The following is a 27,029-nucleotide window of genomic DNA, read 5'->3' as shown; positions in this document are numbered from 1 at the left end:
GCTCAGCTGTTACGAAAACCCTGGCTATCCCGGAGACGGTAATCGCAGCAGTCAGTCAGTCAGTAACCGTAGTGGGTGAAAGATGGACGGCTTCTCATTCTCCTTCATTTGCAAATCTCTGTTGGCCGGGGGTGAGTACCTCAGTTTTGCGACCATCATGTATGAAACTCGCCATTTTTGACAGTGATGTGAGCGTGGCTTGTGAGAATGTACTGTCCTAGCTGGACTAAAGGCGAAGCATTCGCAAGTAAACAAGGCGTAGCGAGTTGCCGACCTCCTTAGAACGAGACGAAGATTGTATTTGATGCACGGCGTATTTGAGGGAATATGTCGTCGTTGGGCAATTCCCCTGATCGATAAAGGTCATTTAAAGCATCTATATGCATTGGGCATCGTTGTCATTTACGTCGCCAGTGGAACGTGACGTTCAAGTGATGGAGGTGCCGTTCTCTTCGCCCCAACCTGCGCTGGGGCGCCATTTAAATCCCTTCGTTTACCCTCACTAAAATTTAAAAAAACCTTCCGAGATGCAGGTCAACGAACGAGAGAGTCGGGGAAGAATGTTTTTTTGATTTGTGGAATAGTAATTAGTGATATTTCACGCTTCATGGGGAAACTAGCGGTACATAGTAGTAACCGCTTCCGTCACGACAGTGTTGCCAATGTCCCGTTGATGTAATCATGCCGAGCTTGGCGGTGGTGTTGCATGCATGCAGGCATGTATGCGTATGACTTGACATTTGTGGTTTGCCTACCATTTAATTAATGCGGTGCCTTAATGTGTTTTTTATTGAATACTTATATGTAACGATTTTACTTGGTGTTAGGTTTCTTATTCTAATAAGTGAAATTGCTTCATTTATTTGAATATTTTATTAACCAATTTCATCCGGTATCATGACTCACACTGATATTCCAATAAGTAAAATTACCTCTTGATTTGAACATGTTATATACAACCATTTTATAGGATCCACACTAGAATTTTAATAAGCGAAATTGGTAATATTTATACAAGCAAAGGAAAAAAAAAACATTACGTGCAAGCACGACCAACGGTGCCACCGTAAGATAACCAACAAAAACATTGGGACGCCGCACGTAGTGCGTTGGTATTACTGTTAGCTCTGACAGGTGAGGACATCTCGTAGGGTGTTTTACCTGTTCGACTTACCGCTGACAGATGGCTCAGGCACAACATTTGCTGCCTGAGATTAATGCAACGAATGTCAGAGGCTGACACATCTCATAGCCGCGGTTTAGGTGGACCGTGCTTATGGCTTAAAGACACTTCTCTCTCTCCGTCTCATGTTGGTCCGAAGCCATGTTTTAACAACCAAACTTTAACATCACAATTGGCTAGTTGCAATTTTCCCCATTTTCCATTAGTAAATGATGTATTTTAAACTCACAGTTATGACTGTGGGCGAGAATCCACCATGAAACGACGATACAGAATTATCGTAGCCGGCCAGTGAATCTTCTTTCAACCTTTATATTGAGAATTCAAAGGGTTCATGATATTGTAAAAACTGGTTAAGTGGTCAAGGTTACATTTGGAACGCGGAAACTGCCCGAATCTGGTTTGGATTTCTTACCATTTTGTTGATCCTGAAAGTGCAAGGATTTTGTTTACTAAATATCCGCCATAGGTTAGAGTATATATATATATATATATATATATATATATATATATATATATATATATATATATATATATATATATATATTGACGAAGGACTGATACATACAGTAGCATTAGAAGTCACAAATATATATTTATACTACAGAAACAGTACTGACGAACATACACATACATATCAGTCAGTGGCTTGACAGTAAAGTCGAAACCGGTCAGAACCTACGCCCCGTCTCTTATTTTTCACCTGTGGTGATGTGATAAATGAATCACGTACAAAAGTGATTATAATCATATACTCATATATAATATATATACCCTCGTTTAGTAGATCTTTATGTGAAAATATTTAAATACCATTTACAACCTACGTGCGCGCAATAAATTATATTTTTGGCCGTAGTTTAGACTCATATGCCAATCGTTGGTTTATCGTAATCGGAACGAATAGCATATAATAAACAGTTCTTTGTTATAATCCCTGAGGTTTTGTGTTAACGTTCTTAAGCCGTTGAAATTAGGGGACTACGGACATTCCGTACAGGGTGACGTGTAGGCAAGATAATACGTTAAATTGAAAGTAGTTATGGGCAGATCTTTAGTGAGTAGAAGACCCAACTACTCTGTCTAAACTACCATAATTTTAGTTGTTTATGCAATTTTCAACGAAGAGATTGTTGTTCTATAATCAACGATTATATTTAGGACTGTGGTTTAACTGATTTATGAAGGGTGCGATGCAAATATGTATTTGTACTTTATGGGAATGTAGTATGAATTAATAAATGGTCACACAACTGAAATGGTAGAAATAAGAAGGAACAAAATAAAGTTAATGGAGGTTAAATAATAAGTTTGTTTCAAAATTGTCTAGAAAGTCCGATTCCCTATCTTCCGTCTGTAGGAAAAGAAAACTCGTTGTCAACTCCTTGCATTAATCGAAAAACTAATAAAAACATCTGTATCCTCGTTTAAGAAAGACCTATAATGAAAATCTTAGACCGATAACAAAGAAAAGATTCAATCCCTGAACAAATGATAACGGATTTCAGCGAACCATTCGATAAGCTGATTGAGTCATTGTCTCCTCCGAAGTAACGACATTCAGTCACACTAGTTTTTTTTCTAGACCGACAGCAACAATCGGTCTCCAAAGATCCAGTGTGACTGGGTCTAGTGGGTCTTTTCCAATCTATTGGTGCAACTACCCTCTGAGTAAACATCGAGATAAGTCAGGACAACCTTCACAACTCCCGTTTTTATTTATTTGTATTTATATTATTTAGTTATGGGGACGTGCCTTAGCCTAAAGACTAAACTGTCCACCACGAGGTACCGGTTACAAGAGTTAAAAGACTCCAGGACTGCATTCATTCGTGGTGTCACATATATTTAGCGATAGACCGCATGCATTTCGGAGAATGCAGTGAGGTTTGTGGAGCGTTCACAACTTTATTAGATGATGCAATTTTTGTGTGTACCCAGTTTGCACGTTATTTGTAATTGCATGTTCAAGTATTGTACATATACATTATATATGCATTGTGTGTACATTTCTACCCCATATTCATGATTAAACTACACATATACATACAGTATATATATATGGTATAAAACAATACTATACACATTTTTCCCCTTTACAGTGGTTGCACAGTAAAGGGTACAGGGTACAGCCTTCTGGCTTCTCATCTAGTCTTTAGGAGTGAGATTGCTAGCTTCAGGACCTTTTTCTTGACCCCAGCAGATGCTGGTACCCATCTGGAGTTGGGTAGACTCGCCAGCAGAAGTGTAGGAGCGAACACTGTCTCAGATATAGGCAGCCAAACTCTGTACTGCACAGCCTCCTGGCCACATATCCATCTGTAACTCTCAAGTAAAGATAAGGCCAATTTTCATTGGAATCTGACAGACTTCCGCGTGCTTGTGTATAGGCAGACTCTTGAAATTGACTGTACTAGACCCACAGGAATAAAGATATGAGAAATTACTTTCCCGAAAGCTTAGGGCAGAGTTACTTCTTGTGGTTAAGTTGAAAGTTTCTTGCAAGTTTTTCTGGGAAGGTATTGAGCTGTTCACACACTCGCCCACTTCAAGCAAGACGATCCAGCCTCGGAACCGGTGTAGCGTGAAAGATAATATCGAGGCATTATTCATTCACGCACATTGACGCAATTAATTATCAGTGTAGGATCACCGTGCACTGGATTCTTAACGGTTTTCCCATGTTGTTCGCCAATTGGCTATTCCGTCGTGAGAACTATGTCGCTTATTTATAGACTTCATTAAACTTCAGAACAAGTGATGACCAACCCAGTCATCTCCCGCGTGGTCAGCCACGCAGCAAACAGTTTATTATTATTATTATTATTATTATTATTATTATTATTATTATTATTATTATTAAGATGAACCACACTCATATGGAACAATATTTAAGCTACACATGCCACTGACTTTTGAAATTCAAGCTTCCAAAGAATATGGTGTTCATTTGAAAGAAGTTACAGTAGGTAATAATGAATACGGAAAAAAGAGATCAGTAATTTGAAAAGAAAAAAAGATAAATAAATAAAAGATAAAAATATAAATAAACCAATAAAATAAGAGGTGATGTTCTACGTGCACAACATTCCCCTAGCAGTGTTTTCAATTGTACCGGGCAAAATTTTTCCAGCTTTCGTACTCTGGCCTCCGTTTATACAAGGGAAAAATTATTCTCGGCAATTACCCCTTTACAGCCAGGCGTATGATTACGCCGCAAGGCAATGTCTTGAGAACACGCACACGCGCACGCGCAGGCTTCCTTAGACCATGCGCGCAGGTATCAACTCTCGCCGGGAATTCCTTTAAAGATGATTTCCCTTGTTAGTCTCTTTTACCACACAGCCACATTTTAGGGAGAGTTTGTCTTTAACCAAGCCTATATTTCGGTGTAAGGACGCCTCACTTAACAGTAGTCTTGTCCATTGTTGCAAAGGATTTGTGTCTTTTTCACAAGCCTTGCTAGTTTTGCTGACTTGTGGGCTTGTCACACGATCACGGCCGCATGGTGACACAAGGCCAGGGTTATGTTTATATATTACACAGCATTATATTTGTATAATGTAGTATTTATGGGAAGCTAAGACTCTCAACGATGTGAATGTGGCCTAAGCATCTGTTGCTAAATCGCTCTGCCGTTTAGTTGGCTCGGCTAATCGTACAGGCAAAGATGCGTTGGTCTGCGTTGATGTTCCCGTTATGATTTGAAGAACTAAAAGTGTATTCCTTTGTGGTATCAGGACAGAATCTTTCGCCCGTTCAGAAAGCTTGTTGAAATGGTTTTTATTTTGATTTGAATGGGTCTAAAAGACTGTTCTCATATATTCAGGTAGATTGGGCTGTGCTGGGTGTTAGACACTTGGCCCTTAATTTGTCTGTATACCTGGGTAACATTTATCGGTAAGGTGGTATACAGTATAAAATTAAACGTTACATTTAAAGAATGGCGAAATGAAATTAATCAAATGGAGTAACAATGTGCAGATCAAGATTGCATACAGCATAGATTCCTTTAACTGCAGTAGAAACCTTTCACTTCTTGCCAAGCCAGAGGTTCGATATGTCTTCGCTTTGAGAATGGTATTGGGTCCACCGATCTTAATATCAGTGATCATGCATCAGTCCAAAAATGAAATTGACACCGCCACCAGAATACCGGAGGATGGCAGCATCCGGTAGAAAGTCTAAAAAGTCCTGTCGAGTTTGTAGGGAGTTCTGCACTATGGCAGGTAGTAGCGGGTGTAACAGATGACGGTTACTGATATGTAGGCGATTTCCCAGAACGTCCCGAAGTCCTGATTCCATTCTGCGCTTTCCACACTTGTTTTGGTTTTTAGAAGAGGTGAAGTTCTATCAAGTTAATTTTTTTTGCCATTAAGTAGTTATCTTTGATAAGTAGAGGCATGTTTTAATCTCGAGTAAAAAAAATCAAGCTTAGTTATTATTTAAAATATATAAAACTCTAATGTAATTCAAGAGTCGACAAAAAATTTGATACATATAATTGAGAACTTCTGTTTAGTCTAGGTTTAAAGGATATTATGAAGCATCTAAATATTCGTCTTCCAAGATGAAAATCTTAACATACACCCGTAGACTGGGAAAGGCAAAATCATTGTTGGAACTTTCCAAGTGAAAGCGCGCTGCTTGCCCATGGCTAAACCAAGGGACATTCCCAAGGTCAAAATAACTTACACATTTAACCCTTAAAAGGGAGATTAATTATACGTAATACCAACTTAAATTTTTGCTGGTTTAGTAGCATTTTTTAATAGGTCTATTGGTAGTCATATAAAAACTCTTAGCTGGTCGGTACTTTTCTGTAAATTTCAACTGAATGTAAGCTCACGTGCTTAGGCCCATGATGTATGCTTCTTGCGTGTTAGTATGGAAGTATTTTTGTACGTAAAGAATATTAATGATAACAAGGTTAGTTTTCTTGAATTTTTGAAATGACAAATATGATATCTTGGCAATGAAAATTTTTCACTGTAATGAAGTGGAAAGTTCTTATCAACTAGACTCATGCGGTCGTATTTCCTTCGTTAGGATTCCTCTCCCTTTTTGAGGTTTAACTTAAACCACCGTGTAACGATTTCCGTTATTCGGTTTCACTTTCTTTTATATCCCATAAACCGGAATCGGAAATATCTCGAGTTCCAGTAGACTCCCAGTGGAAGTGGACACGACCAAGGTCAGTCAAGCCAGCCTCTCTCTCTCTCTCTCTCTCTCTCTCTCTCTCTCTCTCTCTCTCTCTCTCTCTCTCTCTATAACAATTCAGTTTACTGTTCATGATTTAATTACCACATTTAAAATGCTGGAGAATGAAAAAGCAATTTGGGATTATTGTTCAGCATTTAAAAATCACTTGTTCCTATATCGTCATCACTATCTTATCATGATCGTACTTTGTTCCTGCCTTGCAGTAGTTAAGGATAACAGATCAACAACATTCATGCAATGATTCATGCACTGGTGATTGCCATGTATTGTGAAATAATTTTTTATTATTTAAAGGGAAATGCCCTTATTTGTGTGTGTAATTCCGTAAGGTTTAAGTCATTTCCAAGGTATAATGATTCCCGTACTGTGTGTGTGTGTTTGTGTGTTTGCATGGTCCCAAAGGTTTCTTACTAACATCGTGTTCACTTCCAATATTAAAACATCTTCTGTTCTTGTCTAAATAAAACGAATGTCCTCCATCACCACTGCATCATGTTGGCTATTGATTCCAATATAACACATGTTTTATAAGATATCATGCGTCCTTTGTGCTGGCATAGTGGAAAGTGAGTTGTTTGAAGGCAATATGTGTCACTGAGTAGAAGATAAAATCTGCCCATGCACATTTGATAGAAAATGAATTTAAATTCTACATCGGCGTAGTGGTGTACTGGCAGTTGTGTTAAAAGTACACTCCTACGTCTGGTTTGTTGGAGGTGACAACTTTCCTTTCTGTGTGACCGGGAAATTCGAAATCTTTGAAATCCTTGCCGAGAACGATAATGTTAATCGTGCGTTCTGTGTTTTGTCATATATTCTTTCACATTTAAGCCACTTACACTGAAGATTATAGGCTTCAACACGTCAGCTACACGACTAGTCTCGCAGTCTAGACACTGGTGGGTGACCAGCAATGGACAACGGAGGTGCTGGTACCTAAAGTGACTGCTTTGGAACGAAAGGGAATACCATTATAAAGTCTCTCCCCACCTCGAGATGGCCTCAATTTTGATAAAAACGAAGGAAGCTTGAGTCTAAGGTTAACGCCCCTGCCGTGAGAGAGAGAGAGAGAGAGAGCACAGAAACGAGTAGAAAAAACCAGACAGGTTTCCTGTATTAAGGGCCTGGAAATTGAGAAAGAGAAGAGAGAGAGTTTCCTTGAGAGAGAGAGAGAGAGAGAGAGAGAGAGAGAGAGAGCTTTACTGAAACACGTAGAACAAGCAGCTGGGATTTCCTGTGTCAAAAAAGGTCTTCGGGAACTGCATAACCATAAGGCTGTAATTTCCTTTAGAGCTCTTAATGATCGAATAAAGGAATTAAACCTTCTGTTCACATACGTAATCACATTCACATAAAAAAATGCCATTGTTAGCAAAACCTTGGAAATGCATTTAGTACTCGTTTAAAAAAAGGAAAGCTACGTGCCAAAGTTGAAAAGTTTCGCGTAGAATGTACATCAACAGGTATTTATTTATGTATACACTTGATCCCTGTTTCTGAGAACATGGACGACCTTTAAACACGCATGGTCAAGGTGATAGCTCCATGATTACATTCTGGTTATAAGCATATTTTGCTGTGTAACTCCATTGTGGTCTAGTGTGTTGTCGTTTTTTTTATTGGGAAAGGTTACCAAAAACACATGCCTATAAATGTATCAGTTGCATATTGTTCAGAGAATTTACAAGATATTAGTCAGTACTGTTCTCGGGGAAATGCGAGGACTTTCTGCAGATAATTTTCTTCTGACGTGAAATATGTTATATAGGCTATCTATACTGTGTGTGTGTGTGTGTGTGTGTGTGTGTGGACATTAGTGATAAAAAAATGTCCGTTTTAAAATAAAATATTGAATCTGGAGACGTCAACACCAACTTTGGTGTGAATTCTTATAAAAAATTTGTTAGTCTGCAGATTTATATATATCAATTTGAGGAAGAATTGGTGTTGCATTTTTCCCATTCGAATTTTAAAAATTAAAAAAGTGATCTTCAACAGATGTTCATATTGCATTCCGTTTTAGACCGTGCAATAGCTTCTTTGTTTTAGCATTTGGTATGTAGAGAAATACGCTCGTCAGCATGAAAGTCATTCTAGCCATTCATCTGCATCTAAAAGCGGACGCCTTTGTCAAAAGAATCTTATTTTAGAAAGAACAATGGCTGTCTAATTATACGTGGGGCGGGTTATAAGTCTAGTACTTTTCATAAAGGGCGGGAACGTTGGTGCAATTCTGGCGCCGATTGCTCCTTCGGTTTTGACGATCATAATTTTGCGAGAGAGAGAGAGAGAGAGAGAGAGAGAGAGAGAGATATCTCATTAATGTATTTTCCTGGAAATATTGGTTAAAACCAATATTCTACGTATCAGTAAATTGATAATTGTTCTGAGATTCGTGACTCGAGAGAGATGGTTGTACGTTATCATTGCATAACGCTCTCTCTCTCTCTCTCTCTCTCTCTCTCTCTCTCTCTCTCTCTCTCTCTCTCTCGCAGACTGGCACGCTTACAATACGCTGCACAACCATACCAATCTTCTTTACATAAGTCTTTTTTGTGTGTGTGAAAAGTCGAAGGTTATTGTACGTTGCTGACATTTCCTTAACACCACCTCACGAACATGTTACGCTTGGATGACTAAAATTCTAGTGCACTGTGCATATTCCACCTTTCTTACTTTGCGAATATGTATTATGTAACAAAGACCGGAAAACGATCCATATTCAGGTTTGAATTGATCTCTTGGAAGCTGAAACAGAAGATGGATAGGTTTATCTGCCAGAACATCATCTTCAGTGTTCATTTTGGAAGTCTATTTTGACCCATTTGGAGCGTTTTTTTTCTCATATATTTTATAGTTTCCTTGAATAAGGCTTTGTTACATTGTGGTTCAGTTTCGTTCGTGATCTTGTCGTTGCTTAACCAGATATAGGCCTACACGATCCAGCCCGGTTGAATAACAACTGGACATCTGGATTATTTTACACGTTTGGTTTAAGCCTAAAAGATCTCTTGTTGACACATATGTCTTGTCGGAAATTATGTCATTTATTGTATTGTATTGCATTTTATATGTAGTTTACGACATTGACAGATAAGTACCCCTTTTTTTTATATGTCTGTTAAGATTGTAGTCTCAGACCTGCGTATTAGCTACCCTATAAACTTTAAACGTTAGTGTTATAACAGTGAATAGTGTGTGTGGCGTCTAATTTTTGTGTGACAAACATCCTTGATTATACGTATAATGACATGCTTTATATCAAGCCATAAAGCATCGTTTGTTTTGCTCTCTCTCTCTCTCTCTCTCTCTCTCTCTCTCTCTCTCTCTCTCTCTCTCTCTCTCTCTCTCTCTCTCTCTCTCTCACCAATTTTGTTTTATTGACTCTTTATCACCTTTTTTTTTTTAATAAATGGACATTTGAAGATTAAAAACAGCTATCATAATATTGCATTTGTTACTGCTATCTGGATTGCAGCGCCACTGAACAAGTCCAATGAATAATCCTCGATACATTAAAGAGTTTTTTTAATATTTCGTTCTTGAATTAGCAGCTGTGCTCCAAGTTACTGGAAGGAGAGGTTTAATCTGGTGAAAAGATAATTGTGAACCTTTTCCTGTATCTTTATCTTAGTTCGTTATTTTATCATGTTTTTGTTTAAAATGTGAATACAGTACCGTTGAATGGATAATTTTATCATGTTTTTGTTTAAAATGTGAATATAGTGCCGTTGAATGGATATGAAATAAAAGCATTACACTCGATCAGACATTCATACCTCAATTTCGAAAATTTTGCTGATACTGCAGTTTTCCATTTTAGAGCAGTACATAGGCCTATATCTGTGTTTTATACAAAGTGGTATCCTTTTCATTTTATTGCAGGGGTTGCTGGGATGTGCGCAAAGACAACAGTGGCACCGTTGGACCGTATAAAAATTCTGTTGCAGGCGCACAATAAACATTATAAGCATGATGGTAAGTGCATGCTCTCATTCCTCATTCTCTTTACGTAACATCTTGGTCTCTTGGGAAATGTTTCGTCTTCAATTTGAATGTCGTCTTTTATTTTCAAAACAAGTTTGAATTTCAAGTCTGACTGCAGGTAGCGCTCCATAAATACCAAAACAGAGAATGCTGTTTTAAATAAGTACATACCTAGGTTTCAGAAGCCACTGGATTACCATATCTCTCAATTTCATATATTTTTAGACTTTCATTATCTCTTGGAAAATAAAGAAAATATTGGAAGTAAGAAAAACATTGGAATGAGAATAAGGTCATGCATTCCAAGAAAATTATTTTAAAATCTCTCTGATGTGCTTTTCTGGTCCTGAATTGAAAGATGTTTGGGCTTGTTGCTCCTTTGTTTTGGCATATTTTCACTGGTTCTTGGAGCTGCAGCCATACTGCTCCAAACGTTTTTATATACTGTATTGTCCTTGTCAAGCATAAGGTAAATTTGATAAGAATATGCAGTACTGCTTCCTTTGAACCACAGTAGAATTAGATAATGCACCATCAATGATAACATTGGTAAACAACTGCTGTTCTACAGCATTATAATTTGTATATTGAAATAATGAATGTCATTTTTTTCAGGTGTGTTCAGTGGTCTTCGAAATATAGTGGCCAAGGAAAGATTTTGGGCGTTGTACAAAGGCAATGGAGCACAAATGGTTAGAATATTTCCGTACGCATCAACGCAGTTCACTGCTTTTGAACTTTATAAAAAGGTAAGAATTATTACCGTATTGTTACTTGTCGTGGTGTCAAAATCTTGACAGAGCCTATTTTCTAAGAAAAATTTAAATGTCAACTTTTGATGGCTTATGTTGATTACAATAAGGCATTTGACAGGTCCACAGACCATTATTATTGGAGGTCATGCATTATGATGGTATAATATTTACATGCAAAGCTACCTAAAATAATCAGGGAAGTAAGAAGATGCAAATTTAGTTGTCAGATTCATTTTCTGTAAACAGTGGTGCTGCTGTTTAATGTGTCCTTACCTTTGCATTTTGCAAAGGTAAAGCCATGGATTTTTTAATTGGAAGAGAAAGTTTAGAACTGAAATAAACAGATGATGCCATGGTAATCGGCAAAACAACAAAATTTACAAACCCTGTTCAGTAGAAACATCTTACGTCCAGAGAGATGGAACTTGAAATAAATCTAAGAAAAACAAATATTCGTAATGAAGTACTGTAAATAATAATAATAATAATAATAATAATAATAATAATAATAATAACAGTATTAAGTAAATATTTTTATAGTTGAGTGATCCTCTGGGGTAAAATTGGCCTACAGATAATGGCCTACAATTTATTTTTACATAAAGGAAAGCTAAACACTGCAATAGGGCAACTCAGAAATATGGAATTGATAATGTAATCCAGTTACACATTGTTAAAGCACAGCATGAACATGAAATCCCAACAGGAAAAACTAATAATAGAATAAAGATTAAAATCAATACAATATAGATGTTATAAAAAAGGAAAAAAAACTAATTTGAGAAGAGCAAATATACCAGTATAATATGTACAACACTTCAGTTGCTACTCATCTGTCAATCTGTCTACCGTAATCTGCTGATAAGGGAATTGAGCCTTGAGACTATGTATGGTTTTAGTTTGTATATTTCTGATTACCTCAGCAAAGATAACCTTCCTGTGTTGGTGGAATAGGCCGATAAAAACGTAACCTTTGTCCTTGAGGATATGCAGCAAATACCTGAGATTTATTTTAAGAATATAGTGGTTGTAATTTTATTAATAATATTAGTTTTCATTTTTAGGGTGATTATAAAATATTTTCTTGGTCTTTGAAACCATTTTGTGGCTGTAATTCAATTCTGCAATGAGACATTTGGATAATATTATCACAACAGCAGGCATTATATTATCACCAGAAAAACGTAGTGAAATATGAGTAATCCTTATGAATGTTAAATAGCTATGACAAAACAGAACATGCTGAAAAGGAGGATTGTGTATTACTTCCCACAATCAGACTCACCTAGAGCCTAACCAATCAGAAAACACCTTGTTCCCATGCTTCATTTTAAAATATTAGAAAGGTACAGTAGTCATTCTATAATTATGACAAAAACAGTTGGCATCAGCATAAAGAATCTTAAGTAATTATATTCGTTTCGAGGAACTCCTAGTTTTCACCTGAATTATGTTTATTTTGCATTGCAGAACTAAACTGATGAAAAACTATCGACAAATAATGTGAGGATTTTCTTTAAATTGCAGTTATTAAATAATGTATGGGGCCACAATGAATATTTCAGCAAATCGACCTCCGCCATAGCAGGGTCATTGGCAGGAGTGACGGCTGTTTTTCTAACGTATCCTCTCGACACAATACGTGCCAGATTAGCATTCCAAGTAGAAGGAGAGCATATGTACACGGGCATTGTCAATGCAGCTGTAACAATTTTCCAGACTGTAAGTTAGAGTTATTTTTAGTTTGTATGTTATGGGTTTTGTGATTTTGTCCTTTAAAGATTAAGATATTGTACTCAACAAATTGTAACAAGTGGGCCTTGGAAATTATCTTTAGGTATTTTTGAATTGTTGTACTGTACTTAGGTTGTAATTTGAGATTTATTAAGAAAGAGATAGTCATATATTGTATTTTTTGAGCGTGAAAATTAACTTGATAAAACCAATTTGTGTATATGATTGAAATATAAGATTTTGTGTTCCAGGAAGGTGGCACTCGAGCTTTGTACCGTGGATTCTGTGCTACCATCTGTGGGATGATTCCATATGCAGGCCTTAGCTTTTATTCCTTTGAAAATCTGAAATATATGTGCATGAAACATTTACCTGAATATACTTGTAGACCATGTGAGAAGAATACAGGTATGTATGTCAGTGTAGAATAGGTGCACTAATGAGAAATCAATTACCTTAATTTTTTTGTGCTATTATAAATATTAAAAGTAAATAGAAAAGTGTCTTCAATTGGAAGTCCGGAGGACATTACAGGGCAAGTGGAGATTTAGGGCTAAGTTGATTACGTAGTTAGGGCGGTATACCAGAAGTTAGGTCAACTACTTACCTCTGGAGTATAATCATATGCAAGAGCTAATGTTTTAAGTTTATGGTGCTATCTGACAATAAGTAGCCTGTATGTATTTACTGTATCTGGATCTAATTTTCGTTTTTCCAAGAGGCAGCCTGATGGTGTCAAAATGCTAACGCCTCTAGTAATTGATAGTGCTGAGAATGATTATGATGATTTTATGATGTCAAATTGTGTGTTCTGAATAAGACGTTACATTATGAGAGTAGTGTGAGATACAAATTCTGATTGTTCCTACAGAAATAAAGACCATCGCCTCTTATGTAATTATTTCCTCAGTGGGAGCTGGAGTGGTCATTTAACTTGATAACAAGGTTAATTGGTGGGTGAGTTGGGGGAAAACCCTTCACTCTTCTTACATCACTAGTAAATTTTTTTGGCCACTGAGGAGTGTGTCCAAGGTTTTACAGGTACCTCTTCTTGTTGGAGAAAGTGACAGGTGATTGCAGGTCGTTGATTCTCTCTCTCTCTCTCTCTCTCTCTCTCTCTCTCTCTCTCTCTCTCTCTCTCTCTCTCTCTCTCTCTCTCTCTCTCTGCAGACTTATTTCAAGATGAAAATTGCACTTAAGACTGGAATCCATCAGAAAGGGGAAACTTCATGCTTTTTTCTTTGACCTGAAGAATGTGTACTTGCAAATCCCATTCATCAGGATATTTGAAAGTTTCTCAACTGGTATATGCTTGTGGCATTACTTGGATGACTGGTTAGGTCAGATGTCTCCTGAGGTGAACTTGTTCCTCTCCTTTTGCGCCCTACTCACCCTCCATAACCACCACTTAATAGCCTTGTTACGAAGTTCAGAGACTAATCCAGCTCGCACTCTGGTTTACATACCTAGGAAAAATACAGATTACTTTTAAAATTGATTTTTCTTATCAAGATACTTTTAATGCTTTATTTTTGTTTTGTCTTGTTAGTTTGCATGAAATTTGGAGCAGAATTTTACCAAATGAAGTATTTTGTCTTATAGTAAACTTTAAAATATGTTAAATGTCCTTTAAATGGATGCACTTGTATTGCAGCTGATTATGTGGCATTTATCTTTTATGTTATCATTCACTGTATTTTGAAAAATATGACTTTTCCAGGGGGGTTAGTGCTTTTAATCCCAGCAAAGCTTTTCTGTGGTGGTCTAGCAGGAGCTGTTGCACAAACCTTTTCTTATCCATTTGATGTTACTCGTAGAAGAATGCAGCTTGCATGGATGACTGAAGAGACGAGAAAGTTTGGGTAAGTAAGAAGTATGTTGTATTCTTTGGTCATTAGAATGGTTAGTCAAGTTGTGTATGTGAAGAATTTGTTACATTAGGCAAGAAGACATAGTAATGTCATGTCCAACCAGAAACATTACAGTGTATTACTTGGGATGACTTAGTGTTAAAGATAGCTTAAATCCCTGTGCTGATAAGCAAGGAGATATAAGTTATCTTTAGCAGTAGGTAGGTAACTATCCAAATAACTTTTATTACCATATGAAAAATTTTATTCTTATTTTCTGTAGGTGGGACGGCAATCAAATCATCCATAACCTTCTGTTACTTAACATTGCAATGTGCTTTTTTATTTGGATGATATATATGTTAGAGTCTGCTGTATCTAATAGATGATTCTTGGTTAGACTCTGTGGAATTGAATGTCTTTGGAGACATAAAGGCTATAGTTATACGAGCCTTAATAGGGCCCATGGGCTAAAGACTTCCCTGGTCAGATAGGGTGTCACACCCTAGGTTAGGTTGGTGGAAGTTATGGTGACTTACAATTTGGTAAAAGTAGTTTCTGCATTTTGAGTTAGGTAATGGTAGCTAGGTACAACACAGCTTCTGCATCTTCATGATGCCCTAAAAGGTAGGGGCATACAGTACATGTACAATACACAGTTTGTACATGTAATACTTGATCTTTTACTATATGAACTCAAAGGGATTGTAAAAAAGGAGCATAAATATTTCTTGCTGAGGCAGGGACAAATTAGTTTTTTTAGAGGAAGCTAATGCCAGATTATGCCACCAAAAAAGGTACAATTCCCAGCTGAGCTGAGAGCCAAGAAGTAAACACCGTATTTTTGTTTGAGGGATTTCATTTTAGATATAAAATTTGGGTGTGATCCCTTCCCTCATAGAATATGTCATTAAAAGCCAAAAGTTCCTTTAATGTTCTGCACTGACCTGATAAGTGAAATTTTCAAAAACTTCTAATTTTTACTGGAAAACATAAAAATGTTCTTTTATGAATTTGAGAGCATGTCTGCGGTAGCTGTAGCTTTTGCTTGGTTGCACAGTATCTGGCTTTTTTAATTGCAGTTAGGAATGCTTTTGTAGATAGATATATTTTGTTTAAGCTCACTTTTTCGTGTAGTCAGTCGATTACAAAACCATGTCGAAAGAGTTAATGCATTTCACCTTTGTCTTTATTTTTTATCAACATAAATCAGATATTTATTCCATAGTCAGTTATTTATTTTTGAAAAATGAAAATTGGATTGCCACCCATTTATTTTTCATCTATCAGTTATAGCTGAAGGAAATATAGAAAATAGCTGAGTAGTATCCTATTCAAACTCGCATGCAAAAGGAATTTTTCCAAATACTTTATATCTTTTAACTAATTTGTTCCATCACTTTCATCATATGTCTATTAATGGCACTGATTAATATAAGTAAGTACAGTAGTTTGCCATAGAGAAGTTCTCATATGACTTTATGCTACTGTTGAATAAGTCGAGCTTCTTGTATACTTTGTACTATAATGAACACTGAATTATGAATTATTCTTGCGGTGAATTTGTAAAAGGGCAGTGATTGATAGTCATTTCATAATTTTTATGTTGACAATGATTATTTATGTCTTTTTGTGCTGTTTACTGAATTTGGTTGGGCCTGGTGTTACTATAGTTCCCTTTAGAGCTGCAAGGCTTGGGCTTCATTTTCATAAAGTTGTCCTTCAATTAGTTCACCTTATCAGGTTTTGCATGAACAATAAGTGATTTTAAGATGGATACAAAGTATGAAGGTAGTGAACTTGTCAAAAGTGACGCTTTGGAAAGAGGCTTAAGTATTAGTTGTTCCTATGGAGGTACAGTCATTGCCTTTTATATTGGGAGAATATCTCAGGACAAGCTGAAATGGCTGCTGAATTTTTATAAGGTATTTAACTGGTGGAGATGTGGGTGAGAGGGGGTGACCCCTCACTTTCCTCCTGCTCGGCACTCTCTTTCTTTGGTTGCCGCCATCAGAGAATGTTTCTGCTCCCTCTTCTTGGTGGATTCTTGGATGTGGGTGAGTAGGTCACCACCATTGTTTTCTGTCACTTCCTTTTTGTGCCCTGTGCATTTATTTTGCCTTTTCTTGTGTCTGGTGGTTTTGTTTTTCCTCTAGATGGGTACAAAACGTGACCAGCACCAGTGTGGGGGCCATGGGTGACTGTGTGATTGCTTCAATTTTCCTAGATAGGTAAACCCACGTGAGTTCTGTGCTTATTGTAGGGGCAGTGAATATTCTAGTTTTTGCTCTGTGAATTATGTGCTGCTCAGCCTGCTTCTCAGTTGTAGAAGTATTGCAGGAGGAGGAAGTGAGTGAGAAAGATTTCTCCAGGTTCCTCGGGGGCGCAGCTCTCCTTTGGTGACACTCTCGAATCCTTCCAGCTCCTGTTCATCCCTTGTTTGAGGATGAAGAGGCCAGTAGGGAGATGTCTTCCTTTTAGTATCTACATAAAATCTGGCTTAAACTTAGTCTTTCCAGTAGTCCACTGCTTGTTGCCCTCCAAGGCTCAATGGGAGGAAGGAAGAATGAAGAACCAATCACTGATGTGTCTGCTGCTGCTGCCGCAGTTCCCAGGGCCACCTTGTCTGCTGTAGTTGTTGTGACTTCTGCCTTTCCAGCCTTGACCAGTTCTTGGGAGTTGAAGGCAAGTATGAGGTCCCTAGACTCTCATCCTCTGGGCAGGAGGAAGAAAAAGGGGAAGTCCATGGCCTTGCGTAAGAAGCCTAGGAAAACTTCTTTCACTCTCTCTTCCTCTTGGTAGGAGAGTAGCATCCAGGCTGGAGTACATGTTGGAATCAATTGAAATAGGGTTCAGCGCGTACGAGCACCTGTTCTGAGTAGTTTAGAATTTATTGCCCCTGTTCCTCTTTTAACAAGGGTGCCACTGTTTTGACAGATCCCATAAGGGATGTGATGGTTCTTCAAAAAATTGTTCCTTACTTGAGTTACCTTTCGTTTCAGGGTTCCCAGGCCTAGGACCCAACTTCTCTGGTCAACCTATTCACTAGAGTGGTAGGAGGTCACAGGAGCCATTGCTTCTCTTGCTTGCACGTGCATCTGGGAGCATGACATTTTGTGTAATCCAACCCCTGACTCTGGCAGGTATTACCCTCCAGCCCCTCTTAAGGGGCGAGTCTCCAATTATAAAGGCATTTGTTGTATCCCTGTTGGAACAAATAAATTTTTAAAGTGGTTGTAATTTTTCTAGTTATACAAACCAGAGGCTTTTATTTAGGTTGTACTTAGCTCAACTGCCCTGCTCTGTCCCTGTAGCCAAAGGAAAAAGTGAAGTGAAGAGAGGAAGGCGAGAGTTGTTACCCCATCTCCACTAGTTAACTACCTTGTTACTAAGATTAACGGCCTTTGCAGCTTGCACCAAAGGATACTCCTGATATAAAATTTTGGCTCTGGTTATGTATACCTATGGAATATATAAATTACTTAAAAAATTAAATTTAGCTTGGTTGCCTTAAATATAGGAAGGTTTAAGACGGAAAGGATACAAATGTATAAATACTGAAAGTTTCCAGTGGTTTGAATGATGAAAATGTCCCAGTATATACCTCCTTGAATGAAGCTAAGAATAGTATTGTTCACTTCAAATGAAGATCAAGGCCATATAAGATATGGTGAATATTTTACAAGCATTGACAGTTACTGTTGTGTTAAGGATGATTTATATACTGTGACATTTCCCTTCTGTATCACTTTTCCTTGTATAAAATGGAGAACTGTATTTACAATATTGTGAGAGACAACCCAATAATTGTTATTATCTGATAATGAAAGCTCTTGAAAAATAGTTATATTTTATTTAGAAGTTTTAAAAATTTAACTTTGCTCTCATAAGACATTCTATTTTAGTTGAGAATTAAATAACACTTTTGATGTACCGAGAAAATTTTAGCATAACTCTTAGTTCTCTCAAAGCATGTCATAGTAAGAGTTGAATTTTAGTTGCCTTTCATGAAGTTGTGGTTCTTTTTCTATATTGTCTTTTATTTTTGTAGTGATTTTGCATGTACCAAATTTCTCCTTACATTAGTAGAAATGTTTATTCATTCTATGCTCTTTTAATGTCTCTTGTTTCATTTTCCATCTTCCATGTACTGGATGCTGGCTCATACAGAGAGTGAGTTGAATGCTTTCTTTGTTTATTAGTCTTAAGAAAGGTTGTGGTGTTGCACAACGTTTCCGTAACCAGTTGATGATTTGTTTTATAATTTTAGTGCTTCATGTTGTATGGTATTAACTTACAAACTAACAGTTACCTATATTATGCACATCTCATATAATAGCAATATAGTCAGTTGAGAGGGTTTATTGTATAGTATAATTTCATTGTGATAATACTTCACGGCTTTACAGATAGCTGCTTGCAAATTTTAAGTTTTCATTGTCAAAAACTGCAATGCTTTTCTAGTTAAGTGTTGATGAATTTTTATCAAACTTACAGATGATTTGTTTCAAGAGTTGGTTTCTTATCCTGATACACAGTGTGGGTGATCTGTAAAAATTTGAGATGACTTCATACTTATACTTTTCATACAACACAGCAGTCATGTGTACAAGCAAGCAGAGCACAGTATAGATAATTAGGTACAGAATTTTGTAAGAGAACTTGGACAGTGTTATTTGTCATGGGTTTTCAATATTCTGTATTTCACCCTCTTGTATTGACACACAAACATAAATGTTTGTCTCCTCCTAATGTCACACAGAAGAAAATACTATTCCTAAGCAATAGCAAATTATAAACTAGGTTTATTCCTATGGGAATACAAAACTATTGCCTTTTATAATAAGGATTTGCCTCGGTGTGAGCTGGATCGGCTGTTGAACTTGGTAATGAGGTAGTCAGCTGGTGGTTAAAGGATGGGTGGGGGGAACGCCCCTCACTCACCCACCAACAGTAGCAACTTTTTTTTTGGCTGTCAGACATAGAAAATGTGTTTCCCAGCTCTCTCTCAGCTTGCTTATTGGACTGAATGAGTAGCTTGCCACCCTTGTTTCTTTGCAGTTGTTTACTTTTTGATAGTACAGTCTATATTGTTTGGCATTGGTCATGTGGCCACTTCATGTTCCCCTTATTGATAGACCCACATCAGTCTTGCTCATTTTGTGGGAGTAAAGGTGAAATTTGCTGTGCTTCTGGGTAATGAGAATAGGTGCTAGGTTGCAAGCTCTTGACAGGGGTTAACTCCATCCTATTAGGTAAATCTCTTACTATAAAAGGCTATGGTTTCTATTCCCATAGGATCAAAAAACAAATTTTTTAAAGCATATCGTGTTTTCTCCAGGAATAAAAACCAGAGCCTTTTATAAAGCTAAACTTACCTAGCCGCTTTACCTTAGCCTTCCTGCTTGGTCCCTGTGGCTGAAGGAAAATTGGCCAGTATCAGTAGGAGAGTGAGAGTTATTCTCACCCCCCCCCTTAATAACCAGTTAGCTTACCTTGTTACCAAGTTCAGTGGCTATTCCAGCTTTTGCTGAAGGATACTCCTATAGGCTCGGGCTTGTATACCTGGGGAATACAAATGGCTTTAAAAATTTTGTAATTTTTGTTATCTTTCACCTTGTTATTCTTTATCTGTACTGTAATTTTAATAATGATATAATCAGCTCCTGAGTTTTTTGTATTTGGATATATTCCAACCCCTTTATTGTATTTTTAATTTGTATAGTAGTGTTGTAACAGTGTCTTATTTTATTACTTTCTAACAGCATGGGTATGGTAGACACACTGCGACTCATCTACAGAGAAAATGGCGTTACAAGGGGCTTGTATCGTGGCATGAGCATCAACTACATGAGGGCCATTCCAATGGTTGCAGTCTCATTTTCTACATATGAATTGACAAAACAGTTGCTTGGCTTAGACACGGGATTGAATATCAAAACAGGATAGGGAAGGTAAGCAGTTTACAAGAAAGTGATTGTTGAATGTGAAAGTATGCAGTTGTCATAATTTTGTACAAATTGATAGCATTTTATGGGGATGTCTTTGTGTAGAGAAATATGCATTGTTAAAGAATTGAGCATTAGAGTTTTTATTGCACTGACATCATTTTATAATTTCTTACGACTAGCAAGTATAGGAGAGTGAACTTCGTCAGTGTCATTCCAGAATTTGTTTTCTGCAGTGTGATTCTTGTAGTATGCCATAAAGGATTGGCTGTTTGATGTAGAGATCATCATCTGCTGTTTCAAAATGGTCATCGTCATAGGTTGTATAGAAGTATTTAAACTTGAATTTGTGACTGAATCCTCAATTTTTTTTTTTGTCTGAATAGTTATAGTTTAGGTCTTTGTCATTTCTCAACACAAAAGCTGAAATGAAAGGAATTCTAACATATCTTGCAAGTTTAAAGTTTGGGGTCATTCAAAGAAGGCAAGAATTCACCAATGAATAAGATGATAAATAGAAAATAATTTCATTACCTTTCGTGTGCAGATTTTGCAAGCCTATGCACCACTAAGTACCGTGATATCTGATTGTGGGCTGTTATCTTTTATCTATGTGACTGTGCATAGATATATGACAGTACTTAGCTTTACACATGTACATGTGTTAACCTGTACAGGGAATGCAGCCCATCCAAAATTGTGAACTGCCTGTTCTCAAGGCTCTGTTATTACAGTAATTGAATACCTGGATGTGCCTCAGACCCCAGCTTGGAAGGTTGAGAATTTCAGTTTGTAATGGTGGAATTTTCTTAATCTGAACTCAAATATTAGCTAAGAATGTCATAAAAAAATATAAAATGTCATGTTACTCGGAGAGGTCTGGTTTTATTGATAATTCTGAGCAGGGTCAAGACTAAAGGTAATTGATGGAGAGAAGAAAGCATTAAGCAGTGCATCTGAGGTTGAAGGGATGCTTTGGAGTGCTATTGGCAGTGTGTGGTGCAAGGCCCACTATAGTTAGTTCCCTTCACTTATGGAATGGGGCATGAAATTAAGGAGTTGTGAAGGGCTAAAGTTCAAACACAAAGTAGGTGTAAATTTCTCCAGTGCTCATGTCACGAAGTGTAGAATTTGCCAGCACGTGCAAGAAAGTACAGGCAACTTCATAATAATGAATGTCAGCACTGGAAATTCTGCATAAAGGGGTTATGACTAGAGAGCCATTGAGTGTAGTGTCAGCACTGCTAGGATGTTCCCTGTTGCTGACAGCCACACAATTGCTCTAACCCTTGAGTTGAAGTGTAGTTTTATAAGCAGATATACCTCACAGTAAAGTGTTGCTGACTGTGGAATGCTTGCATCTGGCAAGTTTGACGATGTCTGTACAGAAATGGAAAGAATTACATTTTATCATAGATTCATGCATTAAAATGTTGGATCATTATTTTGTAGCTATAATTATGTATTACTGCTATTGAATCTAATTTTTTTCTGGTACTCTGATATTATTCAAGAGATTTTATAGAAATATATACCTTCTAAATGATGTATATTTCCATTTGCAGGTACTGTATATGCGCTGAAGTACTAATGTTAATTTTCGTCATGCTTATCGACTCATCAAATCTAGGTGTTATGTTTCTGATACGTCTTCATGTAAGAAAATTCAAGCTTTTTTGTAAGGTTGGCTACTGTAGTACTGTATAAAGTTATTGTACACAGAATTCACTAGATCTTTTTACAAACAAAAAATATCATATTACTTTCCTCTTAGATTAATTTTTATATTGTATGTTTTCAACAAAGAAAAAGAGTATTTCTGGCTTGGAACAAATGATTTTCATAAGTTAGAAAGTTCATTCAAGCTGATTTGAGCAAAGGTGAAAAGATAGATATGTTTTACTCACTTCCCATTTTCTTAATTAAGGATTGCAGCTCCTCGTAGCAGTTTTATTCAGTTTGATGTCCAAAATCTTGTTTTTAAGTATGTTCATGAGATTGGTGGTTTTATGTGCACGTATGTGCTTTGTGATCCTCGCAGAATTTGCAGAAACGGAGGCGTCTGCTCTTATTTATGATCACCTTTGCTCTGTGTTCTTCCAGAAGCACAAAGTCAATTAATTCATAAATAAGAGATTAATTTTGTGCTTCTAACTAGGTATTATTTATTGTTATTATTGTACTGTGTTATTTTTAGTGATAAGAGTAGTAAATATAGCGTTAGTTGTAGAGGTAGCGGCATCTGTTGTAGTAGTAGTAATAGTATAGTAGTAGTAGGAGGAGGGTTTAATATTACAGTACAGTATTATTGTTACCATTATGATAAATCTTGTTGCTGATGTTGTTGTTGATGTCCGTCCAACTGCACAAATTAAGGCATTTGGTGAAACACTTTTATTTAAAAAAAAATACTGAAAATCTGTACATATATTCTCACATTTAGTACTTAGCATTCTGATAGACTTTTCACTATCTTTTCATGAAAAAGTAGATTGTTTCACTATCTTTTCATGAAAAAGTAGATTAAATTGTAAAATACATCAGGGTTTTATTTCAAATTGTGTGCTGTAAGTGTACACAGAACTATAGGCATTCTCTTAGAATTCCCGGAATTATTTTCATCACTGACATTTTCTATAATCTTTGTTTCTCTCTACCAGTTTTATTTAATAAAAATTGTATTTAGAAATGTTTTTAATGAGTAAATTGTACTTTAAATATTTATGCTGTTGAAAGAGAGGCTATTCAGTACATAGACACTTTGGCTTGTAATAGTTTTGTGCTTAAATAATAGTATTGTAGCTTCTTTGTAATTTTTCTACATGGAATATTAGAGTACAGCATTTTGAAGTTGAGGGCTACATTTTGATATTGGAGTTTGTGTATCCATAATTGTATATTAACATATTTAGTTCAGTCTTTTTGTCATTTTTAGAATACACTGTGTCCTTTGATTAAAGTTGCTGTTGGACAGTACAGTGTTACCATGTCAAGTAATTGAGAAAAGTATTTCATAGGATTGTTTGAATAACTGGTCTAATGTTATGTGAATGTGTGCTTTCAGTATTACAAGGTTTGTGCTCTCCATTAAAAATGCAGATCGTAACTTTATTCACAGGAACTATTCCGCGAGGATTTTTCTCCTAAAATTTAGTAAGAAATTCTGCTCATTGAACCGTTAAAAGTTTGAGATTGTTTTCAACATCAAAACTATTCACATTACAATTGCATTTAATTTGTTGCTGTGTTCATTTGATAACTTGAGTGCCAAAAAGGTTAAATATTTTAGCAAATTGAAACTTAGTAGAGCACCAGGCTAAGGAATAGCTGGTAAAAGACAACCAAGGGGTTTATCTTTAATGCAGAATGAGTGTAGAAAGGATGGCAGTACAGTAACATAAAACATCACGAGAACATCTATTTTTATAATTTTGTATCATAAATTGATGAAGAGATGCATCTTATCATTTTATTATTACGTTAGTTTTTCAATCCACAGTGCAAGCAACGTAATAAACCTTTGAAGCGTGTTAAGGTCTGTGGTGGTTGGATGTTACGGTACGGGTACGTTTTATTTCCTGGAAGTAATTGTGCAGTTGGTTCCATGGTATTTCGCAGGAACCTTCTACAGGTTTTACATTCTGGAGATTAGCAAGATATATTCTTTTATTAACATCTGTTTTCCAGTAATCAAGCTGTGCAGTTTAATTTTGTTTTGCATTTACAAGTTCTTTATACTGTACAGCTCAGTTTAATACTCAAGTGTCTAAATGGGTAAATATAAGTTTCAGTGTTGGAATAAACTTTTGCTTCGATTATAGTTTTGGAGGTGGGTGTTACACTTATTAAGCATAATTGCAAGAATGGCATACAACACTGTAAAAAAAGCATAATATATGATCTGGCACAGTCCTCTCTCTCTCTCTCTCTCACTTTGAGGTGTTTATATCCTGGTTTAGTTCACATTACAGTTAGTAGAAAGATTAGGTACACTTAAGGCATTGCCATTAGGGAAAAATTTTCAAATCCAAGCTCAGTGTAAATGCCGTGTATTGACTTTAGGGAATATGTGAGTCAGGTTTCCACTGGAAGTAATGGTGTTCATTAAGGTCACATGTCTTAATTTAATCCAGTTAAGTGTGTTATATCTCTTACATTTGGCTTACTCTATTTTAGGATGCGATGGAGAGAAATGTCATTATTTTTTGTTACTACATGAGGAAAATATTTATAAAGGATTTTGTATAAAAGAAAAAACAAAAAATTATTTATGCAAATAAAATTTATGGAAAGAGCATTTTTGTATGTACTTTGTTATAAAGTATAAATTGCCTCATATTTTTGTAATTCCTTCTGTAATTTCATAAAAATTAAATCATAAAGGAAAAAGTCTTTCCTGGTAATGATGACGATGAAAGGAGGAGGGGAAGAGGAAATGCTGAAAGCTGTGGGGAATACAGCTACCTCAGGTTGTTTAGAAACAGTGTAAATATTAAATGAGTTTAATTTTTTTAATAAACCCTTAAGTACAGTGCCATTTTGTTTGCTGTGAAATGTTGTCTGGCAAAGCTGTCAAAGGAAGGACAAAAGTGATTGTGACAAGCAAGCAGTATGTGTTGTAAGATCTTGTAGGTCTCTGGTAACAACTAAATTATTCTTTCTATTAGTGTAACTGTGGACAAATTGGTTTAAACCATTTTTTTATATATTGTTTTTACCCAGCATTTTCTTTTGATTGCATATTAGGCTCTTCATATGATCAATTTCTGTAAGGGAAAACTATCAAGTAAGTTATTCTCCACATTCCTGAAGGAGGGGTTCAGTATGTAACGAAAAAATACCCGACATGAATTTTGACTGGAAAATTGTTAGTTAGTTAGTTTATTATAAAACATACAGATTTACAAGTTCTAACAGACCTCTGAACTCTTTTAGGCTTGTTCTCGGGCTGGGAGGAAAATTGTTAAGCATGTATTCATATTTATCTACAAACCATACAGTATTTACAAGATGTCTATTGCAGACCTAGAACAGGTTTTGTGTTCATCACCACCTACACCTGGAAGGGTGGTTGCCAAAAAGGTTGATCTGTCTCCTGAGTGTGCAGGCAGTTATACACACAGATGCCTCCTTGACAAGATGGGGAGACCATTGGAAGGATCATCAGGTAGTGAAAGTTTAGTTGCCAGTTTTAAGAGGTGTCACATTAATTCCCTAGAACTGACAGCTGTCTTCCTGTCTCTCAGAACAATAAAGTTTCCAGAAAGGACTTCCATTTGTTCCTGTGGCAACTCAAATCATTGCCCTTTATATAATGTAAACTATCATCAGCACAAGCTGGAATGGTTATTGAATGTGGTTTTGCCTCTGTAAACACTTATTTTGGTGATATTTTGGTGATAGGCACCAATTGTGCTAATCATTCATCTCCACAATCCAGCAGGTCACGTAGCTGATCAGGGAGCATAGTGACCTGGGGGAAGGGATCGTGGCTGTACCACAGGCAGGTTCTCCACATCAAGGCCACATAGGGTCTGTAAAAAGATCTTTGCTCCCCCATCAGTTTGCCGTGGTCTAAACTTGCCAATGAGGTTTTGGACCAGGGTGAATTCTCTTGTTTCTGGGCAAGATCATTCAATTAGATCCAAGCCAGTCCATTGAGTTACTTCTCAACTTCTAGCTTGTCAGAGGAAATACTACCTTTCCAACTCGGGTGCTTTACCGACTAAGCAGGTAGCCCCAGATCTGACACGCTTGGCTCCCATTGTCTCCTCCAGCTTGTCCGAGGAAATACTACCTTTCCAACTCGGGTGCTTTACCGACTAAGCAGGTAGCCCCAGATCTGACAGGCTTGGCTCCCATTGTCTCGCTCAGCTCCCATTCTCTCACTCAGTCGGCTTCATTTCAAGTTTTCTCCCTCTCAGATGGAAGCGATGTCTTTGGAGTCAACAGCCATGGCCACCACGACAGGCAGATTCCTGGCTGGACCTCTGGTCCTTTACTGTAGCCTGTATGTCCTTGTCAGGCAGTTAAAACCTAACAAGGCTGGTGCCTTCAGGAGACTGTTGCTGTCTAGTGGTAAAACCATTACCTACCTCACCCACCAGATGCCAGACCACCCACCAGATGCCAGACCTGTGGTCCAACCTAGTCCTAAAAGGAAGGATGCAGTTCTATCCCAACACATTGGAAGGACTGGGATGGAGTTTGTATTAGCATGTGAAAATTGTTTCCCATATCTAAGGTGTGAAGTTTCTGATATAGACCAGGACAGTCAACTCAAAGCATCTCATAGGCTTCACTAATGTATATAGTCTATGAGACAGAATACTCCCTCAGTTGGCGACAA

The 27,029-nt window shown here is 36.9% G+C and overlaps 1 protein-coding gene across 1 annotated transcript; it reads left to right on the top strand.

Moving 5' to 3' along the window:
• LOC136854949 (solute carrier family 25 member 16-like) lies at positions 1-24,975 on the top strand. The gene is made up of 8 exons (XM_067131544.1): positions 1-131; positions 10,292-10,384; positions 11,009-11,142; positions 12,676-12,870; positions 13,134-13,290; positions 14,603-14,744; positions 20,498-20,686; positions 22,246-24,975. Exons 1-7 carry the CDS (start codon positions 83-85, stop codon positions 20,679-20,681), a joined length of 954 nt encoding a protein of 317 aa, XP_066987645.1. The 5' UTR covers positions 1-82; the 3' UTR covers positions 20,682-20,686; positions 22,246-24,975.
• The last annotated feature ends 2,054 nt before the right edge of the window (positions 24,976-27,029 follow it).

This window comes from Macrobrachium rosenbergii, chromosome 30 (genome assembly GCF_040412425.1).
Source record: "Macrobrachium rosenbergii isolate ZJJX-2024 chromosome 30, ASM4041242v1, whole genome shotgun sequence".
Taxonomy (NCBI): domain Eukaryota; kingdom Metazoa; phylum Arthropoda; class Malacostraca; order Decapoda; family Palaemonidae; genus Macrobrachium; species Macrobrachium rosenbergii.
Note: the sequence above shows the minus strand (reverse complement) of the source record. Positions and strands in the feature narration are given on the sequence as shown.

Excerpts from the sequence above, each read along its gene's own strand:
- LOC136854949 (XM_067131544.1), top strand. The coding sequence starts at position 83 with ATGGACGGCTTCTCATTCTCCTTCATTTGCAAATCTCTGTTGGCCGGG. Across the intron at positions 132-10,291 it reads CAAATCTCTGTTGGCCGGGG|GGGTTGCTGGGATGTGCGCA; the intron begins GTGAGTACCTCA and ends ATTTTATTGCAG. Across the intron at positions 13,291-14,602 it reads ACCATGTGAGAAGAATACAG|GGGGGTTAGTGCTTTTAATC; the intron begins GTATGTATGTCA and ends TGACTTTTCCAG.